Here is a 27,787-nt window from a genome sequence, read left to right on the forward strand (position 1 = left end):
AGTTTCTGCATTTCATACTACTTTCCTGAAATGTTTGATCAAGCTCATACTCTATAAATCAGCACTGAAAGCTGATAGGAAGCTTTGTGCACATGAATGGAGCTTATCATCAACTGCAGTCTGAGGGTGAAGTAACTGGATTGCTTCCTTGGGGAACCACTGATGTCACTCTCTTTAGGCTTTTCTTCTTGGGCTGAAGAGAAGACTCTTCTGGTCTCTTACCTGGAGGAGTATGTAAAGTCACTGGCCATGTTCTGGGGAGAAAGTTTATTGTCTTAGCGTTTAGTGTATTGTCAGTGTGGAATTTTGCCCTCATTTCCCCAAGACAGGAATCTGTTCTGCTCTCTCAGATTGAAACCTCTTGTCTTCTGTTGGGATGGGGGTGGGATGGTCACCTAGCTGTGTGAAGTTGGGGCGGGGCAGTTATCTGGTTTGCAGCTTCTTTGGCTGATTCTATTTTTACCCTGAACTTCACCCCAGGGATACAGAATATAAGTTAATTCCTCAGTTTTTGGGGCCATTTCATGTGAGTCAGATTCCCTCTTTGCCTGCACATCTCTGAGGATTCAGCCTTCTCAGGCTGCTAATTAAATCCTCCCTTGTCCTTCTGCTTTCCAGCTACTGGCACCAGTATCCTGCTGATGGGAATTGAGGTCATCTTTACTCATTTGCTATTACAAATAATGCTGAAACAGAAATACTCACATGTCATTTGAAAATTTACAGGTAAAGATTATTATCCAGGTCATTGAAAAGTGGTGCATGCATTAATGATCTTTCTTTTGTTTTCTTGTAGGCCTTGAGAGTAATGGCTAAAATTATGAGAGAATGTTGGTATGCCAATGGAGCCGCTAGGCTTACAGCTTTGCGGATTAAGAAGACATTGTCACAACTTAGTCAGCAGGAAGGCATCAAAATGTAAATTCTGTGGCTTTGCCTGAACTCTTCTTCTTCTTCAGATCTGCTCCTGGGTTTTAATTTGGGAGGTCAGTTGTTCTACCTCACTGAGAGGGAACAGAAGGATATTGCTTCCTTTTATGACTATGTAATAAGGTGAACTAAAACATCCCAGGATTTCTTCAGACCCAGGAAACCGCCATGTGGGGTCCTTTCTGTGCACTATGAACGCTTCTTTCCCAGGACAGTTACAAAATGTTGTGTAGTCTACCTTTATTTTTTATTAACACAAAACTTGTTTTTTTAAATGATTGCTGGTCTTAACTTTAGGTAACTGCTGTGTTGAAGATCATGTTTAAGGGTAAAGGAGCTGGATGGCTGAGTTATATGAAACATTTCTTATTTTTAAAGAAAGTGATTTCTCCTGGTTAGTACATTCTCAGAGGATTCTGAACCACTAAAGAGTTTCTTTGATTTAGACTTTGAATGTACTGTTCTATAATTTTCAGGATCTTAAAACTAACACTTATAAACTCTTATCTTGAGTCTAAAAATGACCTCATATAGTAGTGAGGAACATAATTTATGCAATTGTATTTTGTATATTATTGTTCTTTCACATATTCAGAACATTACATGCCTTCAAAATGGGATTGTACTATACCATTAAGTGCCACTTCTGTGTCTTTCTAATGGAAATGAGTAGAATTGCTTAAAGTCTCTGTGTGTGTTAAATCTGTCATGTTTTAATTCAAAAGTTTATTTACCTGGATAACCCAGACTTACTCTGTTTTGTTTTCTGGAAGAGTTTTTCTGGTATGTTATTTGGTATTCCATTTTGAAAATGCCTTTCTCCTACCAAAATGTGCTTAAACCACTAAAGAAATGAAATGGCATTAATTGGTAAATTGTTATCATGGTCATAATTAAGTATTCTCATCAGGTTTTTGCATTTTAATTGTATTGTCTAAGTACACTTTAAAAAAATCAAGTGGCACTCTTGATGCTTATAGTACTTTAATAACTTAAAATCTGTAGCATACAGACGAATTTTTCTAAAAGGGAAAATTTGTCTAGCTGCTTGTGAAAAGTTTGTGGCATTCTGTAAGCCATTTTTTTCTTTATCTGATCAAAGACAGTGTTATTTTTTTAAGAAATGAATTACGTTTAAAATTAGAATATGGTTAATGTTAAATAGGTTTTTTTCTAGGAAGGTAAAGGTAGTTGATAATTTGAATAGTAACAGGTATGTGAGAGAGTCACATTGTTGTGTAGGAGTCACTGTTCTGTGGACTTTCTGTCTTTGTAGCTAAGGTTAGAGTCAGTGTGGTTTTGAGGTCGCACTACACTTTGAGGAAGGCAGCTTTTAATTCAGTCTTTCCTTCTCTGTGCAGATATCGCAACTGCCTAATTTATATGGCTATGGAATAAATTTGGTGCACCCTCAATATTTGGGAAAGCGATAGCTAAGGAATATTCCAAGGATAGATTCTCCATTTACAGATGTTTATGGTGAAATTAAATGTTTAAAGCAAATCTGTTATGGCCTTCTCACATTAAGTTGAAAGTAGCTTATAACAACTAGTTTTACTTCCAGTGCTAAAAGTCTTTGCAGGATTTTTACAATTTTTCAAAGTTCTCTTTATCACTGTGATCTTAATCTGAGGGAGGAAAGTCTATTGTAGCTGTGAGGCAAGACGTACCTTATAGAGCTATCAATTTCCTGATGAAAGGGTCAGAATAACCTTTACAGTATTTTTGGTCAGTAAGAGATAGTGGCCATTTATGCTGACTGAGCTGCATTCTGATAACGTCTTATATTTGGTCTTAAAGCCAAAGTAATTTTAGAGTGAATGACATACTTCATAGGAATTTAGTGTCAATTTCATGTGTTTAAAAACAACATGGGGAAAATATTGTTTAGAGGTTAATATTTTGAGTCCAAATTTGAGTTTTTTCTGTAGTTACCATGATTTCATCAAAGCAAATGAGTGAGTTTGAGAGGTTTGTTTTTATAATTGTGTTACGTTTCCTGTTTAATAATCTCTAGCTCTATGATCAGGTACTTTTACTTTTTTTTTTTTTGGCCATTTACAAGCCTACCAGATCTGCTTTATGAAATCCAGGGGACCAATGCATGTTAATCACTAAAACTATTTTTATATAATTTTAAGAACATACCAAAAGTTCTTGTCTGATTTAAAGTTGTGATACATGATTTCTCAGTTTCATATGAGGTAATCAACTTTTGCTGAAGATATTCTTTATTAAGTCAAAAAATGAGTTACAATTTTACTGTTCAGCCTAAATGTATAAAATCTACTTTTGCTGAATCAGGGAACTTTTTAAAAGTTGTAATTTAGTTCTAAATTGGCTTTACATGTTACTCTAGCTGATTCCTTTTTTTTTTTTTTCGACTAATGATGGTTTGACAAACCCCAGCTGGCTAGTATTGAAAATGAAAGTAACTGAAAATATTTATGGATCATGATTGCTGTGGCTATTCCTGCAGAAAAATTTGACTGGAGAAATATGTTTAAAAACACAAGCCTTTGTGTTTATACTGCCTCATCTTCAGATGCTCACTTTCCAAGGTTCAACTTGGCTAAAGTATACCTTCAGGCAGATTGTCCATGTCAACTCTGTCAGTACCCCCAGAGGAATGGGGATGAGGGGTGCGTACGGCTTACTGGGGTGTAGACATCCCTGGTCTTTTCTTCACACCCTTAGCTCTCTCTCTCCCAAACTGCCTTCCTGCTGGTCCTGCCTCTGAGTGGGCTGGCAGCAGGGGTAGCTCTGGCAGTGGGAGTTGTGCCAGAAGCAGTGGCCAGTTGTATCTTCCATAGGACAGGGTAAGGTCCAAAGAGCTGAGCCTGTAGTTATGCAGTAATGATAGTGCTCAGGAAGTGCCTTGAGTCAGGATACAGTGCCATGGTCATCAAGAACTCCAAATTTCCATTCTTAAAAAATTTCAGTGGTCACTTGGCCATTTTGCTGCTCATGCCTGAGTTACCTTTTTTCCCCCTCTACCTTAAAGAACTGTCACATACAGAATATTTTGTAAAACAAGATGGTGAAGTGCTAATTAAAACTCAAAACAACATGAGGATCCCATTAGACATGTCATATCAAGAGTTTATTTTTACCCCTCCACTGAAAGAATGATTGTTAGTAAACTATTTCTTGACCATGGCAGTGTTCTGGCTCCAGATGGTGAGAGTCCAAATAATGGTTCTGTCACAGCTTGGCAGAAAAATGCCAGTTCATATGTTTTTGAGATTCTAAAAAAATAGCTCATGATGTGTCCTGCAGCATTTTGTGTCTGTTTTGGAATGCTGCGATTCCCATGGGCCCTCTCCAGAAATGCTGGACTTCTAGGACATTCTAAGGATTGTCAGTACATTTAAACCTTTAACCCTATTATGCAGTCTTATTTGCAACTGTAAACTTAAAAAAAAAAAATGGTTAACAACATTCAACCAGTTTCTTAAAGCTTAAAAAGAACTTCAGTGAATGTTTTATTTTTAAACAAGATTTGTGAATTGAGTATCATGAACTGTGTTTTGATATCCCTTTTTCACATTGTGCCAATGGAATGAGGTGTTTGATATTTCTTTATATGTCAAGGAGATGCTTCAAAACGTCAATTGCTTTAAACTTAAATTACCTCTCAAGAGACCAAGGTACATTTACCTCATTGTATATATGATGTTTAATATTTGTCAGAGCATTCTCCGGGTTTGCAGTTTTATTTCTATAAAGTATAAGTATTATGTTGCTAAATTACTCAAATGGTACTGTATTGTTTATATTTGTACCCCAAATAACATCTATACTTGTTTTCTGTATTTTATTGTATTTGTGCAAAATTCTTTTGGCTTTATCACTGTAATCTCTGCCCCTTTAAGATGTGTACAGAAAATGTCCATATAAATTTTCACTTACATTGGATGATTTTGAGAAACCTGTAAAGAGGTGAGGAAAATGAAAACTGCAGTTCCCCATAAGTTTTTTAAAATTGTATACTGTATTTGTAGTAATATTCTGAACGAACTGTAAATAGGAGGTAGAAGAGTGATGCTTATGTCAAGTCCTAACACTACAGTAGAAAAATGGAAGCAATGCAAATAAATTACTTTTTTTCCCATGTGCTAGTGGCATAATTGAAAATAAAGTGTGTATATTGGAGAGAGTCCTGCTATTATGAAATGTAACTGATATAAATACAGACTAGAATCTTTGGATGACTACTCAGTACAAGTTACAGTATTAGAACGTGTTTGAGACTTGCCCATCTGTCCAAAGGTGCATCTTTGTGTGTAGAAGCTGCTTTGTGTACAGATGTGTAGATGCTTGTGGGTGTTAACCTGTTGGTGGACACAAAGTGACATGTCTACATGTGAACTGCTTTGTCTCTGGCTCACCAACCTGCTAAGTTTGCGTTACAGTTTTTCAATGATTTCCAAAGAAAATTTAAAGTATTTTCATCTTTCTAAATTTTTCCTTCTTCTCCTAAATTAAGGATTGTGAGAAATAATTTATAGAAATAAGTTTTGTTTTGTTTTTGAGTTTTTTTGAACAGTTAGTCTCCTGACAGTGAGAACTTGACTGATAAGAGAACTGAGGAAGTAGTGATAGAGAGGGGAGATGTCATCCCCAAGCCTGCAACATACTCTGGGTGGTTTTGCAGATTGGATTGTTCTTGCATTAAAGACTAGTCACCTCAATTCAGAGACCGGATTTAGCGATTTTATTTTTCTTCATAATAAAGGCAGAAGTAGAGCTTTTTCTTGTGAATTAGAAGAAAGTGAGATTACTTTTAAAACATGATAGATTCAGAGAAAACAGAACTAGCTTTGTCTTTTCATAACCTCTTCAGCCCTTGAGGTTTTCTAATTTGGAGAAAGTGATACTACATATATGACCCGATGGACAGATCTTGCAACTCTGTGGTTTATTTCATAATTGAGAACTTAGAAAACACTGGAGCTGTTCTGAAAAGTGAGTAGAAAAATTTGATGTTACAAAAGCGAGGGCTCAGCCATGTATGACTTTTAAGGGTTAGAAAATATTCAGTTAAATAATATTAAATCATTGTGGAAATGAAGAATTCTTAATGTGAGATGGAAAAAAGAAGAAACTTAAGATGACTATCTTCTTTCCTAATACAAAAGAACAGAATTATAAGAACGGGATATTGGCAACTTAAGTATTTCAAACAAGAGAAAGGAAACAAAGACTGTTGAGAATGATAGGATTTGGATACAACTAAACCAGCTCTCAAAAATAAAGGTGGAAAAAAATGCAGCACATGTGAAAAAATGAAATTAGATCATTCCTTAATGCCACACACAAAAATAAGCCCAAATGGATTAAAGACCTAAAGTGTTAAACCGAACACTTTAACTCAGAGGAAAACATAGGCAGAACACATTATGACATAAATCACAGCTACGTCTTCAATCCATCTCCCATAATAACAGAAATAAAAACAAACAAATGGGACCTACTTAAATTCAAAAGCTTTTGCACAGCAAAGGAAACAATAAGCAAAACAAAAAGACTACCCACAGATTGGGAGAAAATATTTGTAAATGATGTTACTGATAAGGGATTAGTCTCCAAAATTTACAAACAGCTTATGACACTTAATAGCATCAAAACAAACAACCCACTCAAAAGGCAGAAGACCTGAACAGACATGTCTCTAAAGAGGACATACAGATGGCCAGTAGGCACATGAAAAGATGTTCAACATCATTCCTTAATAGAGAAATGCAAATCAAAACTACAATGGGAAATCACCTCACACCAGTCAGAATGGCTATCATCAAAAATCCACAAACAACAAATGCTGGAGAGGTTGTAGAGAGAAGAGAACCTTCCTGCACTGTTAGTAGGAATGTAAACTGGTATGTGAACTATGGAGAACAGTATGGAGGTACCTTCAAAAACTAAAAACAGAGCTACCATATGATCCTGCAATCCCACTCCTGGGCATATATCCAGAGAAAAAACATGACCCAAAAAGATAAATGCACTCCAGTGTTCATTGCAGCACTGTTTACAATAGCCAAGACATGGAAACTACCTAAGCGTCCATTGGACATTGAAGCATGGCAGCTTACTCCATGCACCCGGAGAATCCCATGGACAGAGGAGTCTGACAAGCAATGGTCCACAGGGTCACCAAGAGTTGGACACGACTGAAGTGACAGCACACATGCACGCAATGTATATTACAGTAACAGCACAAAGGAGTGGGTAGGAAATGGAGCTATACTGGAACAAATACTCTGTTTTTTACTGGAATTACACTAGCATTAATCTGAAGATTGTGGTTAACTAAAATACTGTAGTCCCTAGAACAACCACTAAAACACTCAAAATAAATACAGTTTAAGAAATCTAAACGGCACACTAAAAGATTTTTAACACAGAAGAAGGCAGCAATAGAAAGATGGAGATGGAAAAACATATGAGACATTTGGGAAACATAGTAAAATGGTAGCCATAAATCAAATCAAACCATACCAATAATTTCATTAAAAATGACTGGACTAAATACTTGAACCAAAAGATAGAAATTGTTACAATGGATTAAAAAAAGCAAGACTTAACTATATGGTGTCTACAAGAGAAACTTTGGATTCAAAGAAACAGTACAAAAGTAACGGTATGAAAAATACACACCATGCCAACAGTAACCATAAGCCAGAGCCAGAATGGATATATTGATGTCAGACAAAGTGGGATTGGAAATAAACTAGAAATAGAGGACATTTCAAATGATAAAAGGTCAGTATATCAGGGAGATATGTTACTCTACCAAACTTGGGTTCACTCATGTGCACTCAGTAAAGCTAATCTAGTGACAGGTTGTGGTGAAGAAAAGTCCAATGTTTATTGCAAGGTACTCACTGTGGGGACAAGTAAGAATGGTAGCTCATGCTTGAATGACCCAAACTCCCCAATGGATTTTAAGGAAGATAAAATGAGGGAGAGGGTCACAGGGTTATTGATCAGCTCATGCACAGTTCTGGTTGGTTAGTGGTGAGCCAACAGGGTGACGTTTGGCGACTCTGAATCATCAACTTTCTGCTTCCAAGCTGTCTGGAGCCTACATGCCTGTGGTCAGCATGTAGTTAACTTCCTCCAGCTGGTGGTTTTGAAAGTGAAAGTGAAAGTCACTCAGTTATGTCCGACTCTGTGATCCCTTTGGAATTCTCCAGTCCAGAATACTGGAGCGGATAGCTGTACCCTTCTCTAGGGGATCTTCCCAACCCAGGAATCAAACCCAGGTCTCCCACATTGCAGGCGGATTCTTTACCAGCTGAGCCACAGGGAAAGCCCAAGAATACTAGAGTGGGTAGCCTATCCCTTTTCCAGTGGATCTTCCTGACCCAGGAATCAAACCAGGGTCTCCTGCTTTGCAGGGTCTCCTGCTTTGCAGGCGGATTCTTTACAAGCTATCAGGAAGTCCTAGATATTAATGTACCTAAAAACATGCACCTAAAAACAAATATGTGGAGAAAAAAGTGACAGAATTGAAAGGAGAAATGTATAATTCACCAATAACATTTGGAGATTAATACCATATTCTCAATAATTGATAGAACTTGAAAAAAAGCAAAAAAGAAAATGTCATCGCCCAACCTGTCCTGACATTTGTAAACCAACCACCACAGCAAAACATACATTCTTTTCAACTCCACATGGAACATTCTCCAGGGAAAGACCACATGCTGTGCTATAAGACAATTTGAAAGGACTAAAATCATAGAAAGTATCAATATATTTTCCAACCATTTGAAATTAAGTCAGGAGTCACCAACAGACATTTTGCAAATCCCCAAATATTTGGAAATTTAATGCATTTCTAAACACTTGTGTATTGAAGAAATCAAGGAAAGTTATAAAATTTTAATGAAGTAAAACAGCATATTGAAATTTATAATATGCAGCTAAAGCAGTACTGAGAGGGGAATTTAGTTTTAAATACCTATATTTGAAAAGATATTTAAATTCCATGAAGATAGACGCAAAAATCCTTCATACTATTAGCAAACTGAATCCAGCAACAAATAAAAAGGTTTATACACCAGGACTAAATCAGATATATCCTGGGGCTGCAAGCTTGATTTCACATCCAAAGAGTTGTATGCTACTGCTACTGCTAAGTTGTGTCCAACTCTTTGCAACCCCATGGAATGTAGGGGTTCCTCTGTCCATGGGATTTCCCATGCAAGAATGCTGGAGTGGGTTACCATTTCCTTCTCCAGGGGATCTTCTCGACCCAGGGACTGAACCCATGTCTCCCGGTCTCCTGCACTGGCAGGCAATGGTAAAGACACTGAACCATCTGGGAAGCCCTAAAAATGTTGTATACCATATCAGTAAAATGACAAAACCCATATGTTCAGCTAAATAGATACAAGAAAAGGCATTTGACAGAATTCAGCACCCATTTGTGTAAAAACACAAACTAGGAATATAAAGCACCTTTCTCAACCTAAGTGAAGAATATTTTCAACCTATGAAAATCCTACAGCTAATAAACTTAATGGTGAAAGAGAGAGTATCTCCTAAAATCAGGAGCAATCAAGAATATCCACTCATTTTTATTTAACATTGTAGCAGAGGTTCTATCCAGCTCCTGACCTGCCCCAACCCCCACCAAAGATTAAAGGCATTCCAATTTGAAAGAGTAAAACTATTCACAAATGATATGATCTCCTATGATCCTAAGGAATCCACAAAAAAACTAACTGAACAAATTGTAAGGTTGTACGATACAAGATCAATATATAAAAATCAACTGAAATTTCCTATTTGCAATGAACAATTCTCTTAAAATTAAAAACTTTCACTCATAATAGCATCAAGAATACAAGAATAAATTGCATTGAAAAAGTATAAAAACTACAGAGAGAAATTAAAGCTCTAAATAGATGGAGAAACATCCCATATTTTTGGACTAAAAGATTCAATACTCTTATAATGGGAATTCTCCCCCAATTATTCTCTAGCTTCCACTTAATCCCTATCAATAGTCCAGCAGGCTTTTTTGTGTTTTTTTGAAATAGATGAACTGATCCTAAAACCTGCATAGAAATGCAAAGTATCTAAAATAGCCAGAATTATTTTGAAAAAGAACAAAATTAGAGGAATTACCATACCCAATTTCAAGCTTATAAAGCTGCAATAATTAAGACTGTTTGCTGGCATCAAGATAGGTGGCTAAAGCAATAGAATAGGGTTAACAGTCTAGAAATAAACCCTTATGTATATGATAAATTGATCTGACATTTGTGCCAAGCCATTTCAATGTGAGATCAGTCTTAAGCAAGTGGTGCTGGGACAACATATACCAAAATGGGGTTGGTTGGGGGGAGGTGTGCGAAGACAGAAAAAATTATTTAGACCTTTAGCTCATTATAGACCTAAAGATACAAGCAAAGGCTGTACAACTTCTAGAGCTTCCCCAGTGACACTAGTGGTAAAGAACCAACCTGCCAATGCAAGAGACTTGGGTTCAATCTCTCAGTCGGGAAGATGCCCTGGAGGAGGACATGGCAACCCACTCCAGTATTCTTGCCTGTAGAATCCCATGGACAAAGGAGCCTGGCGAGCTGCAGTCCATAGGGTTGCAAAGAGTTGGACACAACTGAAGCGCCTTGGCACCTCACATGCAACCTCTAGAAGAAAATGGGAGAGAATCTTCATGGTTTAGGTAAAGACTTCAGTGTGATACCAGAAGCAAAATTTAAAATGTTGAAAAACTGGACTTCAGAATTAAAATCTTTTGAGCTTAAAAAAATTTGGGGTGTTTGTTAGGATTGAGGTGGTGGAGAAGCAGGACATGAAGTTCATCTCCTCCCATAAAAACATTAAAAACACATCTACAGGTATTTCCCTGGTGGTCCAGTGGTTACGATTTCACCTTCCAGGGGTGCTGGTTCGATCCCTGCTCAGGAAACTATGATCCCACATGCCAGGGCCAAAAAAACAAAACATAAGGCAGATTCATATTTTAACAGATTCAATAAAAACTTTAAAAAATGGTCCACATCAAAAACAACTTTAACCCCCTTCCCCCACATCTACAAATAGAATGATGCATACAGAACATCTACTGAACACTGGCAGAAGACCACAGACTTCCCAAAGAGCAACAAAACCTCTATGTAACTGGGTAGGACAAAAGGAAAGAGAAAAATAAAGGAACTGGGGCAGCCCCACTGCAGGGAGGAAGCTGTGAAGGAGGAAATGTTCTTGCACCCCGGGTAGCCCCCTTGCTGGCAGAGAGACCAGCCTGGATGGAGTGAGGCTTCAGAGCCTAGGAGGAGAGTGCAGGAAAACAGAGTAACCTGCACAGAAAGTTGGCATCATCACCCTGTGCTCTGTGGCATGAGACGCTCATCCATCGGTGGGGGCTGGGTGCTGAAGCTCAGGCTTCAGAGGTTGAGACTCAGGGAGAAGACCGGAGTTGGCTGTGTGGAGAGAGCCTGAAGAGTCTGGATGGTGGCCACAGAGCATATACTCAGAAGGAGCCTGGGCTCACCAGGGAGGCCAGCCACCCTTCCTGGGGGACGTACAAGGATGGGGCAGGACCACAATAAGAGCTTCTCTCCCTGGGAGTGCTCTCAGGCAACAGGACACCTCCTTCAGGAGCTCTGGGCATGGGGGTGAGTCATGGACACTATGGTGGGCTCTAGAGAGGGGCATGCGCCATCACTGCCACTACAAGACCCGTGCGCAGGCATCAAACCCTGGCCCTGCTGTCCCAGGAGCACACAGGTGCCGCCATACCTGCACACTCCATATAAGGGAATAATGGCTAACACACCGAGGAAAGAGGCAACAAGTGTCCAAACGAAAAGCAGCCTCATGATTTTAGTGGCAGAGTAGAAGGACTTGAGCTCACCTCCTCTCACAAAAACACGAAAATTACAACTAATTGCTGAACAGCCAGAAAAGACCGGAACCTACAAAAAAGGATATTTCACTTTCAAAGACAAAGAAGAAGCCACAATGAGACAGCAGGAGGGGTACCTTTGCCACATAATCTAATCTTATACCTATCAGGTGGGCAGCCCACAAACTGGGAAATAATTACATCATAGAGGTGTTCCTACAAGAGTGACGGTCCTGAGCCCCACATCAGGCTTCCCAGCCTGGGGGTTTGATATCGGGAGGAGGAACCCCCAGAGCATTTGGCTTTGAAGGTCAGCAGGGCTTGAGGGCAGGAGCTCCACAGGATTTGGGGAAATGTGCTCCACTCTTGGAGGGCGCACACAAAGCTTCACATATACTGAGACCCAGCACAAAGCAGTAACTCCATGGGAGCCTGGGATAGACCCATCCAGGTCTTGGAGGGCCTCCTGGGGAAGTGGGGGCTGGCTGCAGCTCACAGGAGGACAAGGACACTGGTGGCAGAGGCCCCAGGAAATATTGATCAGCATGTGCTCTCCAGGAAGTCGCCATTTTGGCACCAAGACCTGGCCCTACCCAACAGCCTGCAGGCTCCAGTGCTGGAATGCCTCAGACCAAACACCCAGCAGGATAGGAACACAGCCATCATTAGACAGGCCACCTAAAGCCATAGTGAGGTCAAAACCACCTTTAAACACATCCCTTCGCACGGCCCTGTTCACCAGAAGGACAAGACCCAGCTCCACCAACCAGTGGGCAGGCACCAGTCACTCCCAACAGGAAGCCTGCACAAGACCTAGGACCAACTTCACCCACCAGAGGGCAGACACCCAAAGCAAGAGGAGCTATGATCCTGCAGCTTGTGGAAAGGGGACCACAAACACTGAAAGTCAGACAAAATTAGATGGCAGAGAAAGAAGTTCCAGATGAAAGAAGAAGATTAAAAACCCATAACAACAACTAAATCAAGTGTACGTAGGCAATCTATCTGATAAAGAATTTAATGAGAGTGAAGATAATCCAAGATCTTGGAAAAAGATTAGAGGCACAGTGACAAGACACAAGAAATGTTCCACAATGAGCAGGAAGATTCAAAGAACAAACAAACAGAGATGGACAATATTATACTGAAATGAAAAATACGCTATAAGAAATTAATACCAGAACAACCGAGTCAGAAGAATGAATAAGTAAGCTGGAAGACAAGAGTGGTGGAAATCACTACTGTGTGACAGAATAAAGAATGAAAAGAAATGAGGACAGTCTCAGAGACCACTGGACAATATTAAACACAACAACATGTGCGTTGTAGGCATCCCAAAGAGGAAGAGAGAAAGGGCCTGAGAAAATATTTGAAGATATTAAAGCTGAAAACTTCCCTAACATGAGACAGGAAACACTCAAGTCCAGGAAGCACAGAGAGTGCCATACAAAATAAACCCAAGGAAGAACATCAGTTCAGTTCAGTTCAGTCACTCAGTCGTGTCCAACTCTTTCTAACCCCATGAACCACAGCACGCCAGGCGTCCCTGTCCATCACCAACTGCCAGAATCGATCCAAACCCATGTCCATTGAGTTGGTGATGCCATCCAACCATCTCATCCTCTGTCGTCCCCTTCTCCTCCTGCCCTCAATCTCTCCCAGCATCAGGGTCTTTCAAATGAGTCAGTTCTTTGCATCAGGGGGCCAAAGTACTGGAGTTTCGGCTTCAGCATCAGTCCTTCCAATGAACACCCAGGATTGATCTCCTTTAGGATGGACTGGTTGGGTCTCCTTGCAGTCCAAGGGACTCTCAAGAGTCTTCTCCAACACCACAGTTCAATAGTATCAATTCTTCAGTGCTCAGCTTTCTTTATAGTCCAATTCTCACATCCATACATGACCACTGGAAAAACCACAGCCTTGACTAGACTAAACTTTGTTGACAAAGTAATGTCTCTGCTTTTTAATATGCTGTCTAGGTTGGTCATAACTTTCCTTCCAAGGAGTAAGCGTCTTTTAATTTCATTGCTGCAATCACCATCTGCAGTGATTTTGGAGCCCCCCAAAATAAAGTCAGCCACTGTTTCCCCATCTATTTGCCATGAAGTGATGGGACCGGATGCCATGATCTGAGTTTTCTGAATGTTGAGCTTTAAGCCAACTTTTTCACTCTCCTCTTTCACTTTCATCAAGAGGCTCTTCAGTTCCTCTTCACTTTCTGCTATAAGAGTGGTGTCATCTGCATATCTGAGGTTATTGATATCTCTCCTGGCAATCTTGATTCCAGCTTATGCTTCCTCCAGCCCAGCATTTCTCATGATGTACTCTGCATTTAAGTTAAACAGGGTGACAATATACAGCCTTGATGTACTCCTTTTCCTATTTGGAACCAGTCTGTTGTTCCATGTCCAGTTCTAACTGTTGCTTCCTGACCTGCATACAGGTTTCTCAAGAGGCAGGTCAGCTGGTCAGGTATTCCCATCTCCTTCAGAATTTTCCACAGTTTATTGTGATCCACACAGTCAACGGCTTTGGCATAGTCAACAAAGCAGAAATAGATGTTTTTCTAGAACTCTTGCTTTTTCGATGATCCAGCGGATGTTGGCAATTTGATCTCTGGTTCCTCTGCTTTTTCTAAATCCAGCTTGAACATCTGAAAGTTCATGGTTCACGTATTGCTGAAGCCTAGCTTGGAGAATTTTGAGCATTACTTTACTAGCATGTGAGATGAGTGCAATTGTGCAATAGTTTGAGCATTCTTTGGCATTGCCTTTCTTTGGGATTGGAATGAAAACTGACCTTTTCCAGTCCTGTGGCCACTGCTGAGTTTTCCAAATTTGCTAGCATGTTGAGTGCAGCACTTTCACAGCGTCATGGTTTAGGATTTGAAATAGCTCAACTGGAATTCCGTCACCTCCACTAGCTTTGTTCATAGTGATGCTTCCTAAAGCCCACTTGACTTCACATTCCAGGATGTCTGGCTCTAGCTGAGTGATCACACCATCTTGATTATCTGGGTCGTGAAGATCTTTTTTGTACAGTTCTTCTGTGTATTCTTGCCACCTCTTCTTAGTATTTTCTGCTTCTGTTAGGTCCATACCATTTCTGTCCTTTATTGAGCCCATATTTGCAGGAAGAACATGTCAAGACACATATTAATCAAACTCACAAAAGTTAAAGACAAAGAAAAATATTAAAAGCAAGAAGAGAAAAAAAAATCAACAAATAACGTACAAGCTGCTGCTGCTAAGTTGCTTCAGTCATGTCCGACTCTGTGCGACCCCATAGACGGCAGCCCACCAGGCTCCTCCATCTCTGGGATTCTCCAGGCAAGAACACTGGACTGGGTACAAGAGAATCCTCATAAGGCTATCAGTGGACTTTTCAGCAAAGACTCTGCAGGCCAGAAATGAGTGGCACACTATATTTAAAGTGATGAACAGGAAAAATATTACAACCAAGAATACTCCACTCAGCAAGGCTCTCATTCAGATCTGACAGAGAAAGCAAAAGTTTCACAGACAAACAAAAGCTAACAGAATTCAGCACCACCAGACCAGCTTCACAACAAATCCTAAAGGAACTTCTCTAGGTGGAAAAGAAAAGGCCACAACTAGAAACAAACAAAAAAAATTACAAATGGGAAAGCTCACCAGGAAAAGCAAACATAAAGTGAAGATAGGAAATCATCCGCACACAAATATATCAAAATCAGCAATCGTGAGGAGAATACAAATGCAAAATATTGGAAATGCATTGGAATTTAAGAAATCAGCAACTTAAAACAATTTTGTAGATACATAGACTTCTGTATCAAAACCTCCTGGGAACCACAAACCAAAAATGTACAATAGATACACAACACACACACAAATGCAATCTAAATACAACACTTAAGATAAATGTCAAATCATAAGAGAACAGAATAAGGGAAGAAAAAAGACCTACAAAAACAACAAAATGATAATAAGTACATATAAATATTGACTTAAATATAAATAGATTAAATTTTCCAACCAAAAGACACAGACTGGCTGAATGGATACAAAAACAAGACCCACATACATGCTATCTGTAAGAGACCCACTTCAGATCTGAGGACACATACAGACTGAAAGGGGAGGGACAAAGGTATTCCATGCAAATGGAAATCAAAAGAAAGCTGAAGTAGCAACACTCATATCAGACAAAATAGACTTTAAAATAAACATTGTTATTAGAGATAAAGAAGGACACTACATAATGATCAAAGGATCAATCCAAGAAAAAGATATAACAAGTGTAAATATATATGCACTCAAAGGAGCACCTCAATATATAAGTCAAATTCTAACATCCATAAAAGGAGAAATTGACAGTAACACAATAATAAAGAGGGACTTTTAACACTTCACATTCATGAATGGACAGATCATCCAGAGAGAAATTCAATATGGAAACACAGGCTTTAGATGACTCAGTAGATTTAAACTTAATTGATATTTATAGAATATTCCATCTGAAATCAGCAGAATACAATTTTTCCTCAAGTGCACACAGAACATTCTCCAGGACTGATCACATCTTGGGCCAGAAATCAAGCCCTGATAAATTTAAGAAAATTGAAGTCATACAAAGCATCTTTCCAAACACAGTGATATGAGATTAGAAATCAACCACACACAAAAATATGTAACTAACAAACATGTGGAGGCTAAATAATATGTTGCTAACAACCAATGGATCACTGCAGAAATCAAAGAGGAAATAAAAAAAGATATTGAGAGACAAATGAAAACAAAAGCATGAGGATCCAAAACCTGTGGGACACAGCAAAAGCAGTTCTAAGAGGGAAGTGTATAGCAATACAATATTACCTCATGAAACAAGAAAAATCTCAAATAAACAACCTAACCTTACACCTAAAGCAACCAGAGAATGAAGAACAAACAAAACCCCCAATTAGTAGAAGAAATCATAAAGATCACAGCAAAAATAAAATAGAGATAAAAAAACAATACAAACATCAATGAAACTAAAAGTTGGTTCTTTGAAAAGATAAATGAAATGGATAAACCCTTAGCCAGACTCATTAAGAAAAAGAGGATGCAAATCAATAAAATTAGAGTTGAAAAAGAAGTTACGATGGACACCACAGAAATACAAATGATCATAAGAGACTACTACAAGCAACTATATGCCAATAACGTGGACACTTAAGAAATGGACAAATTTTTAGAAAGGTATGACCTCTCAAGACTGAACCAAGAAGAAACAGAAAATATGAACAGATCAATCACAAGTACTGAAATTGAAACTGTGATTTTAAAAATTCCAACAAACAAAAATCCAGGACCAGACAGCTTCACAGAAAAATTCTATTAAACATTTAGAGACCATGTAACAACTATCCTTATGAAACTATTCCAAAAAAAAACTATGAAAACTTTTGAAACTGTTCTAAAAGCAGAGGAAGGAACACTCCCAGACCCATTCTATGAGGCTACCATCACTCTGATACCAAAATCAGACAAAGATACCACAAAAAAAGAAAATTACAGGTCAATATCACTGATGAACATAGACACAAAAATACTCAACAAAATACTAGCAAACTGAATCCAACAATATATTAAAGGGATCATACACCATGATCAAGTGGGATTTATCCCATGGATGAAAGATTTTTCAGTACCTGCAAATCAATCAGTGTGATACACTACACCAACAAACTGAAAAATCAAAACCATATGATCATTTCAACAGATGCAGAAAAAACTTTTGACAAAATTCAGCACCCACTTACATAAAAAACTCTCAAGAAAGTGGGCATAAAGGGAACATACCTCAACATGTTGTTCAGTTGCAAACACCTCAACATAATAAAGGCCATATATGACAAACCTACAGCTGATATTATACTCAATGGTGAAAAGCTTAAAGCATTTCCTCTAAGATCAGGAACAAGACAAGGATGCCCACTCTCGCCACTTTTATTCAACATAGTTTTGGAAGTCCTAGCTGCAGCAATCAGAGAAGAAAAAGAAATAAAAGGAATCCAAACTGGAAAAGAAGAAGTAAAACTGTCACTATTTGCAGATGATATGATGCTATACATAGAAAATCCTAAAGATGCTACGAGAAAACTACCAGAGCTAATCAATGAATTTGGTAAAGTTGCAAGATAAAAAATGAATCCATGGAAATCTCTTGCATTTCTAGATGACAACAAAAGATCAGAAACAGAAATTATGGAAACAATCCCATTGACCATCACACAAAAAAAAGAATAAAATACCTAGGAATAAAACTACCAAGGAGGCAAAAGATCTGTACTCTGAAAACTATATGACAATGAAAAGACAATTCAAATCTATGGGATGCAGCAAAAGCAGTTCTAAAAGAGAAGTAAATAACAATACAATCTTATCTTAGGAAAGAAGAAAAATCTCAAATAAACAAATTAGCTTTACACCTAACGCAACTAGAGAAAGAACAAACCAAACCCAAAGTTAGTAGAAGGAAGTAAATCAAAGGTCAGAGTAGAAACAAATGCAATAGAGAGAAAAAAAACAACAGAAAAGATCAATGAAACTAAAAGCTGGTTCTTTGAAAAGGCAAACAAATTTCATAAACTTTTAGCCAGACTCATCAAGAAAAAAGGGAGAGGGCTCAAATTAATAAAATTAGAAATGAAAAAAAAGTTACAACTGACATCACAGAAATACAAAGGCTGTTAAAAGACTACTAAAAGAGCTATATACCAATAAAATGGACAACCTAGAAAAAATGGACAAATTCTTAGAAGGTACAACCTTTCAAGGCTGAATCAGGTAAGAAATGGAAAATATGAGATCAATCACAAGTAATGAAATTGAAACAGTGATTTAAAAACTCCCAACAAACAAAACTCCAGGACCAGATGGCTTCATAGGAAAATTCTATCAAATATTTAGGGAAGAGTTACACCTATTCTGAAACTCTTCCAAAAAACTGCAGAGAAAGGAACACTCCCTACCTCATCCTATGAGGCCACCATTACCCTGATACCAAAACCAAGCAGTGATGATACAAAAAAGAAAATTATAGGCCAACATCACTGATGAACATAGATGCAAAAATACTCAAAAAGATACTAGCAAACCCTGAATCCAACAATATTAATACATTAAAAGGATCACATACCATGTTCAAGTGGGATTTATCCCAGAGATACAAGGATTTTTCAATAAATGCAAATCAATCAGTGTGATATACTACATTAACAAACAGAAGAACAAAAACCATATGAACATTAGATCATCTCAATAGATACAGAATAAGCTTTTGGTAAAATTCAGCACCCATTTAGGATAAAAACTGCAAAAAGTGAGCACAGAGGGAACTCACCTCAACATAATAAAGACCATATACGACAAACCCACAGCTAACATCATTATCAATGACGAAAAGCTGAAAGCAGTCCCTCTAAGATCAGGAACAAGACAAGGATGTCCACTCTCACTGCTTTTATTCAATATAGTTTTGGAAGTTCTAGTCATGGCAAACAGACAAGAAAAAGAAATAAAAGGAATCCAAATTGGAAAAGTAAAATTGTCACAGTTTGCTGAAGAAAAGATACTATACGTAGAAAATCCTCAAGATGCTATCAGAAAACTATTAGAGTTCTATGAATTTGGTGAAATTGCAGGCTACAAAATTAACACACAGAAATCTCTCACATTCCTACACAATAGCAATGAAAGATCATAAAGGGAAATTACAGAAACAATCCCACTTACCATTACATCAAAAATAAATAAATAAATAAAATACCCAGGAATAAATCTATAAGACGCTGGATGAAAGACGTTAAAGATGACACAAACAGATGGAACAATACACCATGTTCTTGGATTGGAAAAATCGATATTATCAAAATGACCATACTACCCAAGGCAATCTACAGATTCAGTGCAATCTGTATCAAACTATCAATGACATTTTTCACAGAACTTGAACAAAAAATTTTATGATTTGTATGGAAACACAACCCCCCCATCCCAAATAGTCAAAGCAGTCCTGAGGAAGAAAAATGGAGCTGGAGTAATCATGCTCCCTGACTTCAGACTATACTACAAAGCTATAGGAATCAAAACAGAAATATAGATCAATGGAACAGGACAGAATGTCCAGATATAAACCCATGCATCTGTGGTCAATTAATCTATGACAAAGATGGCAAGACCATACAGTGGAGAAAAGACAGTATCTTCAATAAGTGGTAATGCAAAAACTGGACAGCTACGTGTAAAAGAATGAAATTAGAGCATTCTCTTAACACTATACACAAAAATATATTCAGAACAAATTAAATACCTAAATGTAAGGCTGGACATTATAAACTTAGAGGAAAACGGGCAGAACACTCTTTGACATAAATCTCAGCAAGATCTTTTTCGGTTCACCTCCTAGAATAATGAAAATAAAAATAAACAAATAGTACCTAATTAAACTGAAAAGCTTCTGCACAGCAAATGAAACCTAAACAAAATGAAAAGAATGGAAGACGATATTTGCAAATGAACAGCCAACAAGGATTAATCTCCAAAATACACAAATAGCTCACACAGCTATGTGAAAAAAAAAACAACAACCCAATTGAAAAATGGGCGTAAGATCTAAATAGATATTTCTCCAAAGAAGACATACAGATGGCCAAAATATACATGAAAAGGTGCCTCTACATCACTAATTAGAGAAATGCAAATCAAAACTACAATAAAGTATTACATCTCACCAGTCAGAATGGCCATCATCAGAAAGTCTATAAACAATAAATGCTGGAGAGGGTGTAGAGAAAAGAGAAACCTCCTACAGCATTGGTGGGAAGGTAAATTGGTTAAACTTCTGTGGAAAACAGTGTAGAGGTTCCTTGAAAAATGTATCTGGAAAAAAACCTAATTCTAAAAGACACATGCATCCCAGTGTTCACTGCAGCATTATTTACAACAGACAAAATATGGAAGCAATCTAAATGTCCATCAACAGATGACTGGATAAAGAAGATGTGATACATATATGCAACGGAGTATTACTCAGCCATGAAAAAGCAAAATAATACCATTGGCAGCAACACTGATGGACCTAAAGATTATCATACTAAGTGAAGTCAGTCAAAGACAAACATATGATATTGTAACAGAGCAGGATGAGCACAGTCCTTAGCAGGTAACAGCCATTGCTGTGCCTCATTACTCTGCTCACTGTAACTAGGCAACAGGTCTTCTTCAGCCACTGCTTAGTGCCTCAATGGGCCCTGCCCACATGCAAGCATCAATGACTTACCATTAGTTGTCTCGCTCAGCTACTGGAGAGTGGTGCAGTGGGCCCTGCCCACTGGCAACTGTCAATGAGGAACCATTGGGGAAGTAATTCAGTCAAGGGTCGATGGTGTGGGGGTCATCAGGTAGAGAATGAGGTAAGAGGTAGATTCAGTCCTTTTCCTGGAGGCCCTCCAGCTTATCCAGCCTTGGGCCAGTGGGTGAGCTGGAGGCCCCAGGGAACAGACTGGGGACTATGTCCTTGAGGGCTCCAGAGTCCTTGCTAAGGCCCTCTACTAGCGTGGCCCAGGCCTTGTGATAGCGGTGAACCTCTCACCCATCCCTGTCTCTGAAACCTAACAGCAATGGCTGTCTGGGTCACAATCTGTGAGACCTGGTCTCCCCTATTTGGGTGGCCTGAGGAGGCTGAGGGTCAGCTGGGTTGGGTGCATGGCTCCCTCAGGGATGACAGCTGGGCAGGATGTGGGAACTTGGCTCTGAAGGAGCTGCCAACTGAGATCTGCCTCTTCTTAGCCAGGGCTGGGACCTTGGAGGGTGAAAGTTGTGCCTTGGGACTTTACTCTTTCTCGTCAGGACAGAGAATAACATTTATCTGGTAGAGATTTACAGGAACACTGTTACTTGACCATGACCAGACCTCAAGAATGAAGGATCTGACACCAAGAAGTCTGCAACAACTAACCATGTCCATCTCTCACCTTTTGCTTTTAAAGGGACTTGATGAAAGCATTTAGTAATTAACTTTGGGGTTCTCAGGGGATGAGCCACCTATCTCCTTGTATGAATCTGTAATAAATCTTTCTCTGCTCCAAACTATAATGTCTAGTATTGATGGGCCTCACTGTGTGTTGAGCACATGGACTTATGATTTCAGTAACAGTACAATTCATAGGTGGAATCTAATTTAAAAACATGATACAAATAAACTTATTTATAAAACAGAAACAGACTTACAGATTTTGAAAACAAATTTACGCTTACCAAAGGGGAAACATGGTGGTGGGGCACAAATTAGGAGTTTGGGATTAACATCACACATTACTATATATAAAACAGATAACCAATCAGACCTACTGTTTTATATAGCACAGGGAACTCTACTCATTATTCTGTAATAACTTGTCTGGGAAGAGAATCTGGAAAAGAATGAATATATGTATATGCATTACTGAATTGCTTTGCTGTACACCTGAAATACAACATTGTAAATCAACTATACGGCAATAGAATTTTTAAAACTTACTGTTAAAAATGAACCAAAGATTGAGCAAAAAAGTTTACAAATCGTGTAACTGATAAAAGAGAATTCTTATAACTCAAGACAAATGATCCAATTAAAAAAGTCTTCAAAAATCTGATATTTCCCCAAGATACATGAATGGCTAATAAACAATTTCTTATGACTATCAATAAAATTAATACCATAGCAAACAACCACTCCACACTAGAATGACTATAATAGTTTCTTTTAAAAAGACAATGTAAGTGTTGGTGAGGATCAGAAACTAGAATCTTTATACACTGCATGAGTAAGTGCTCAGTCATGTCCAACTCTGTGCAATCCCATGGACTATGGCCCGCCCGTCTCCTCTATCCATGAAATTTTCCAAGCAAGAATACTTGAGTAGGTTGCCATTTCCTACTCCAGGGGATCTTCCCGTCTCAGAGATTGAACCCGTGTCTCTTGCATCTTAATATTAATATACTGACAGAATGTAAAATGGTACACAGTCTCTTTAGAAAAGTTTCATATTTGAAGAACAGTTTCTTCAAAAGTTAAATATAGATGGATGGGATAAGGATCAAAATAGAGTAAAATGATGTAAAGCTCACCTTCCCCCATAAACACATCAAAAATATATCGACATATATAAAAATTTTCATGGAAATCTACCTAGAAACTGGCAGAAGAAGTACATGACCAAGGTTTAAGGAGATTCCCAAGTAACTGGGTAGGACAAGAAAAAAAGCACTGGGTTGGGACTAATGCTTCTGAAAGGAGTCTAAGAGGAAAAGAAAGACTGTACAGGCAGACTCTTGTTCTGAAGAGTGAGTGGGTGAAGCCAGAGTCTGGGTATCTTAGGCTTGGGGTCCTACACAGAGGAGGCAAGCACCCTTTGCTGATGAGAAAACCACTGGGACAGACAGGTTGGAAAACCTAGACTCTCCTTGCTAGGAGTGCAGATGCTGGCTTGCCGAAAAACAGGGCAAAGAGAGTCCCACCCAAGTGGTTGCTGCCTCTCTACATTCCCCAGTCTGAGCTGGGCAAAAACCCTTTCCCTACTCACTCCACACATAGCTTAGCAGAGTATCTAGGGTGACCAGGTCCTGGGAAAATACTTTATCTAGTGACATAGAGGTGGCCTGGGATGTAGTCCAGGAGGGGAGGTGGTGGTCATTGTTGTCACTTACTCAAATAGCTGCAGGAAAGCAGTGCTGACCTCCAACAGCAGTGCAAGCCACTTTCTTGCAACCACAATGCTCCAAGCCCTGGTCCCAGCCTAGTGAATGCTCTGGCTCTGCTCTAACCACAATGGTGTGATCACTCACCTAGAGCCAGACATCCTGGAATGCAAAGTCAAGTGGGCATTAGGAAGCATCACTACGAACAAAGCTAGTGGAGGTGATGGAATTCCAGTTGAGCTATTTCAAATCCTAAAAGACGATGCTGTGAAAGTGCTGCACTCGATATGCCAGCAAATTTGGAAAACTCAGCAGTGGCCACAGGACTGGAAAAGGTCAGTTTTCATTCCAATCCCAAAGAAAGGCAATGCCAAAGAATGCTCAAACTACCACACAACTGCACTCATCTCACACACTAGCAAGTAATGCTCAAAATTCTCCAAGCTAGGCTTCAATAGTATGTGAAGCATGAAATTTCAGATGTTCAAGCTGGATTTACAAAAGGCAGAGGAACCAGAGATCAAATTACCAACATCCGTTGGATCAACGAAAAAGCAAGAGAGTTCCAGGAAAATATTTACTTCTGCTTTACAAACTACGCCAAAGCCTTTGACTGTGTGGATCACAGCAAACTGGAAAATTCTGAAAGAGATGGGAATACCAAACCAACTGACTTGCCTCCTGAGAAATCTGTATGCAGGTCAAAAAGCAACAGTTAGAACTGGACATGGAACAACAGACGGGTTCCAAATAGAAAAAGGAGTACGTCAAGGCTGTATATTGTCACCCTGCTTATTTAACTTCTATGCAGAGTACATCATGTGAAATGCCAGGCTGCATGAAGCACAAGCTGGAACCAAGATTGCCAGGAGAAATATCAATAACCTCAGATATGCAGATGACACCACCCTTATGGCAGAAAGTGAAGAAGAACTAAAGAGCCTCTTGATGAAAAGTGAAAGAGGAGAGTGAAAAAGCTGGCTTAAAACAACATTCAGAAAACTAAGATCATGGCATCCAGTCCCATCACTTCATGGCAAATAGATGGGAAACAATGGAAACAGTGAGATACTTTATTTTGGGGGCCTCCAAAATCACTGCAGATGGTGACTGCAGCCATGAAATTAAAAGATGCTTGCTCCTTGGAAGAAAAGCTATGACCAACCTAGACAGCATATTAAAAAGCAAAGATATTACTTTGTCAACAAATGTCCATCTAGTCAAAGGTATGGTTTTTCATGTATGGATGTTGAGAGTTGGACTATAAAGAAAACTGAGTGCCGAAGAATTGATGCTTTTGAACTGTGGTGTTGGAGAAGACTCTTGAGAGTCCCTTAGACTGCAAGGAGATTCAACCAGTCCATCCTAAAGGAAATCAGTCCTGAATATTCACTGGAAGGACTGATGCTGAAGCTGAAGCTCCAATACTTTGGCCACCTGATATGAAGAACTGACTCATTGGAAAAGACCCTGATGCTGGGAAAGACCGAAGGCAGGAAGAGAAGGGGACGACAGAGGATGAGATGGCATCACTGACTCTATGGACATGAGTTTTAGTTAAGTTTTGGGAGTTGGTGATGGACAGGGAAGCCTGGGGTGCTGCAGTCCACGGGGTTACAAAGAGTTGGACATGACTGAGCGACTGAATTGAACTGAAACATACCCTAAAAGAAATCCTGAAGGATATTCTCTAAATGGAAAAGCAATAACCTTTAGAAAAGGAAAAATCTCAGTAAGAAAGGTCAATATATAGCAGGGATTGAAGATCACTTAAATAGCTAGTACACTGATTGAAAAACAAAAAAAAAAAAAAAAAAGGAAAAAGCAACTATAGCTACAATAAATAGTAAAGGGGTAAATGTTAAGATGTAAAATATGACACTGAAGACAACATTGGGGAGGGAAGTAGAAACTGTATGTAGATCTTTTAGAATGTGTTTGAACTTAAATGACTATCAGTTTGAAGCAAACAGATATAATTATGGGTCAAAATATACAAATCCCATGTTGACCACAAAATCTAAAACCTGCAACAGATACACAGAAACCAAAAAGAAAAGAACTCAAACATATTACAAAAGAAAATCAAATCACAATGGGGAAAAAGAACAATCGAACAACTGGAAAACAAGAAATAAAATGGCAATAAGTATATACCTATAATTTAAGTGCCAATGGACTAAACGCTCAATCAGAAGACATAGGATTGGATTAAAAAAAAAAATCCATCAATATGCTGTCTACAAGAGACTCAATTCAGGGTGGAAGATATACACAGGTTAAAAATGAGACAATGGAAAAAGATATCCAGGCAAATGGAAACAGTAAGAAAGCTGAGATAACAATATTCATATCAGACCAGTAAGACTTTATTTAAAACAAAGGCTACAGAAAAGACAAAGGACATCATATAATGATAAAGGGATTAATACAAGAAGAGGATATTAAACTTGCTAATATACATGCAATCAATACAGGAGAACCTAAATATGTAAAACAAATGCTAACAGACATAAAGGGAGAAACGAATACAGTAATAGTAGGAGACTTTAACATCTCACTGACATCTATGGACAGACCATCCAGATAAGCAATAAGGCAGCAGAGATCCTAAATGACATAACAGACCAGTTGGACTTAATTGATATCTATAGGACACCATACCTAAAAAAAAAAGAAAACATATTCTTTTTAAGAGTGCATGAAACATTCTCCAGGATCAATCATACATGAAGTTACAAAACAAACCTCAAAAAATTTAAGAGGGTAGTAATTATATCAAGCATCTTTTCCAATCACAATGGCAAGAAACTAGAAATCAACTGAAACACAAGAAAAGAACAAACATGTGGAGAGTAAACAACATGCTGCTAAGAAAAACCCAATGGTTCAACAATAAAATCAAAGAGGAAATCAGAAAACATCTTAAGACAGAAATGAAAACACAACTTTTCAAAATCTATGGGATGCAGCAAACGCAATTCTGAGAGGGAGGTTCATAGTGGTATATGTCTTTCTCAAGAAACAAGAAAATTTCCAAACAACTTAACTTTCTACCTAGAAGAACTAGAAAGGGAACAAAGGCCAAAGTCAGCAGAAGGAAAAATCAGAGAGAAAATAAAATGAGATAAAAAAATAGAAAAGATGAAACTAAGAACTAGTTTCAAGAGCTAAAGTTTTTTTAAAAGACACAAAATTGATAAACCTTTTGCCAGACTCATCAAGGAGAGAAGACTCACATAAAATAATAAAGAGGAGAGGTATCAATGCCATAGAAATTTTAAAAAATCATTAAGTAAATATTATGAACCGTTATATGCCTACAAAATGGACAACGTAGAAGAAATGGACAAATTTCTAGAAACAAACAGCCTGCCAAGACTGAGTCAAGAAGAAACAGATAATTTAAACAGACTAATAATCACTGGAAGTGAAACAGAATCCATAATAATAATAAAAAGCAATGCAAAACTCCCTACAAACAAAAGTCCAGGACTGGACTGCTTCACTGGGGAATTCTACCAAACATATGGAGAACTTACATGTATCCTTCTCAAACTATTCTAAAAAAAAACTGAGGAGGAGACAATACTCCCCAAATCATTATATAAGGACACCTTTATCCTGATACCCAAAGCAAACACAGTACAAAAAAAAATTTACAGGCCAGTATCCTTGATGAACATAGATGCACAAAATCCTCAAAATATTGGCAAATTGACTCCAACAATACATAAAAAGAATCGTTCACCACAATCAACTTGGATTTATTTCAGGGTCACAAGGATGGTTCAACAATCACAATAACAAAAAGATCAATTTTATACCAATACATAAACAAAAGGATAAAACTCATATGATCATCTCAATAGATGCAGAAAAAGCATTTGACAAAATTCAACTTTCATTCATGATAAAAATTCTCAAAGTGGGCATAGAGGGGACATCACCATAATAAACAGTTTATGACAAATCCACATCAATATAATACTCAACAGTGAAAAGTAAAAGCCTTTCCACTAAATTCAGAAACAGGTAAGGATGTCCACTCACTACTTCTTTTGTGTGTGTGTGCATTTACATTTTTAAAAAATTAATTTATTTTTAAGATAAATTTATTTTAATTTATTTATTTACAATATTGTGATGCTTTTTTGCCATACATCAACATGAACTGGTCGTAGGTATACATGTATTCCCCCATCCTGAACACCTTCTCCCACCTTCCTCTCAAACAGGACTCACTCACATCCCGAACAGGGCTCAC

General features: G+C 38.2%; 1 protein-coding gene and 2 long non-coding RNA genes across 10 annotated transcripts in view; 1 reads left to right on the forward strand and 2 right to left on the reverse strand.

Annotated features, from left to right (window-relative positions):
* The window catches only part of TGFBR1 (transforming growth factor beta receptor 1), a 72,249-nt gene extending 67,205 nt beyond the window's left edge, over positions 1-5,044 (forward strand). For all 7 annotated transcript variants that reach the window (XM_081512131.1, XM_081512083.1, XM_081512092.1 and 4 more), the window contains one exon: positions 797-5,044. In XM_081512131.1, the coding sequence (XP_081368257.1) occupies positions 797-922 (126 nt within the window). In that variant the 3' untranslated portion in view covers positions 923-5,044. The remainder of the gene's footprint in view (positions 1-796) is intronic.
* Positions 1-27,787, reverse strand: part of LOC145514407 (uncharacterized) — a 57,161-nt gene that overhangs the window by 26,837 nt on the left and 2,537 nt on the right. The gene's annotated exons all lie outside the window — the stretch shown is intronic.
* Positions 2,903-10,351, reverse strand: LOC145514401 (uncharacterized). Its single transcript, XR_014060131.1, has 2 exons — positions 7,193-10,351; positions 2,903-5,290 (listed from the first exon to the last, which is right to left on the reverse strand). It is a non-coding gene; the product is annotated as an uncharacterized LOC145514401 (long non-coding RNA).

This window comes from Giraffa tippelskirchi, chromosome 1 (assembly GCF_054371585.1).
Source record: "Giraffa tippelskirchi isolate mGirTip1 chromosome 1, T2T-mGirTip1v1.2.pri, whole genome shotgun sequence".
NCBI lineage: Eukaryota > Metazoa > Chordata > Mammalia > Artiodactyla > Giraffidae > Giraffa > Giraffa tippelskirchi.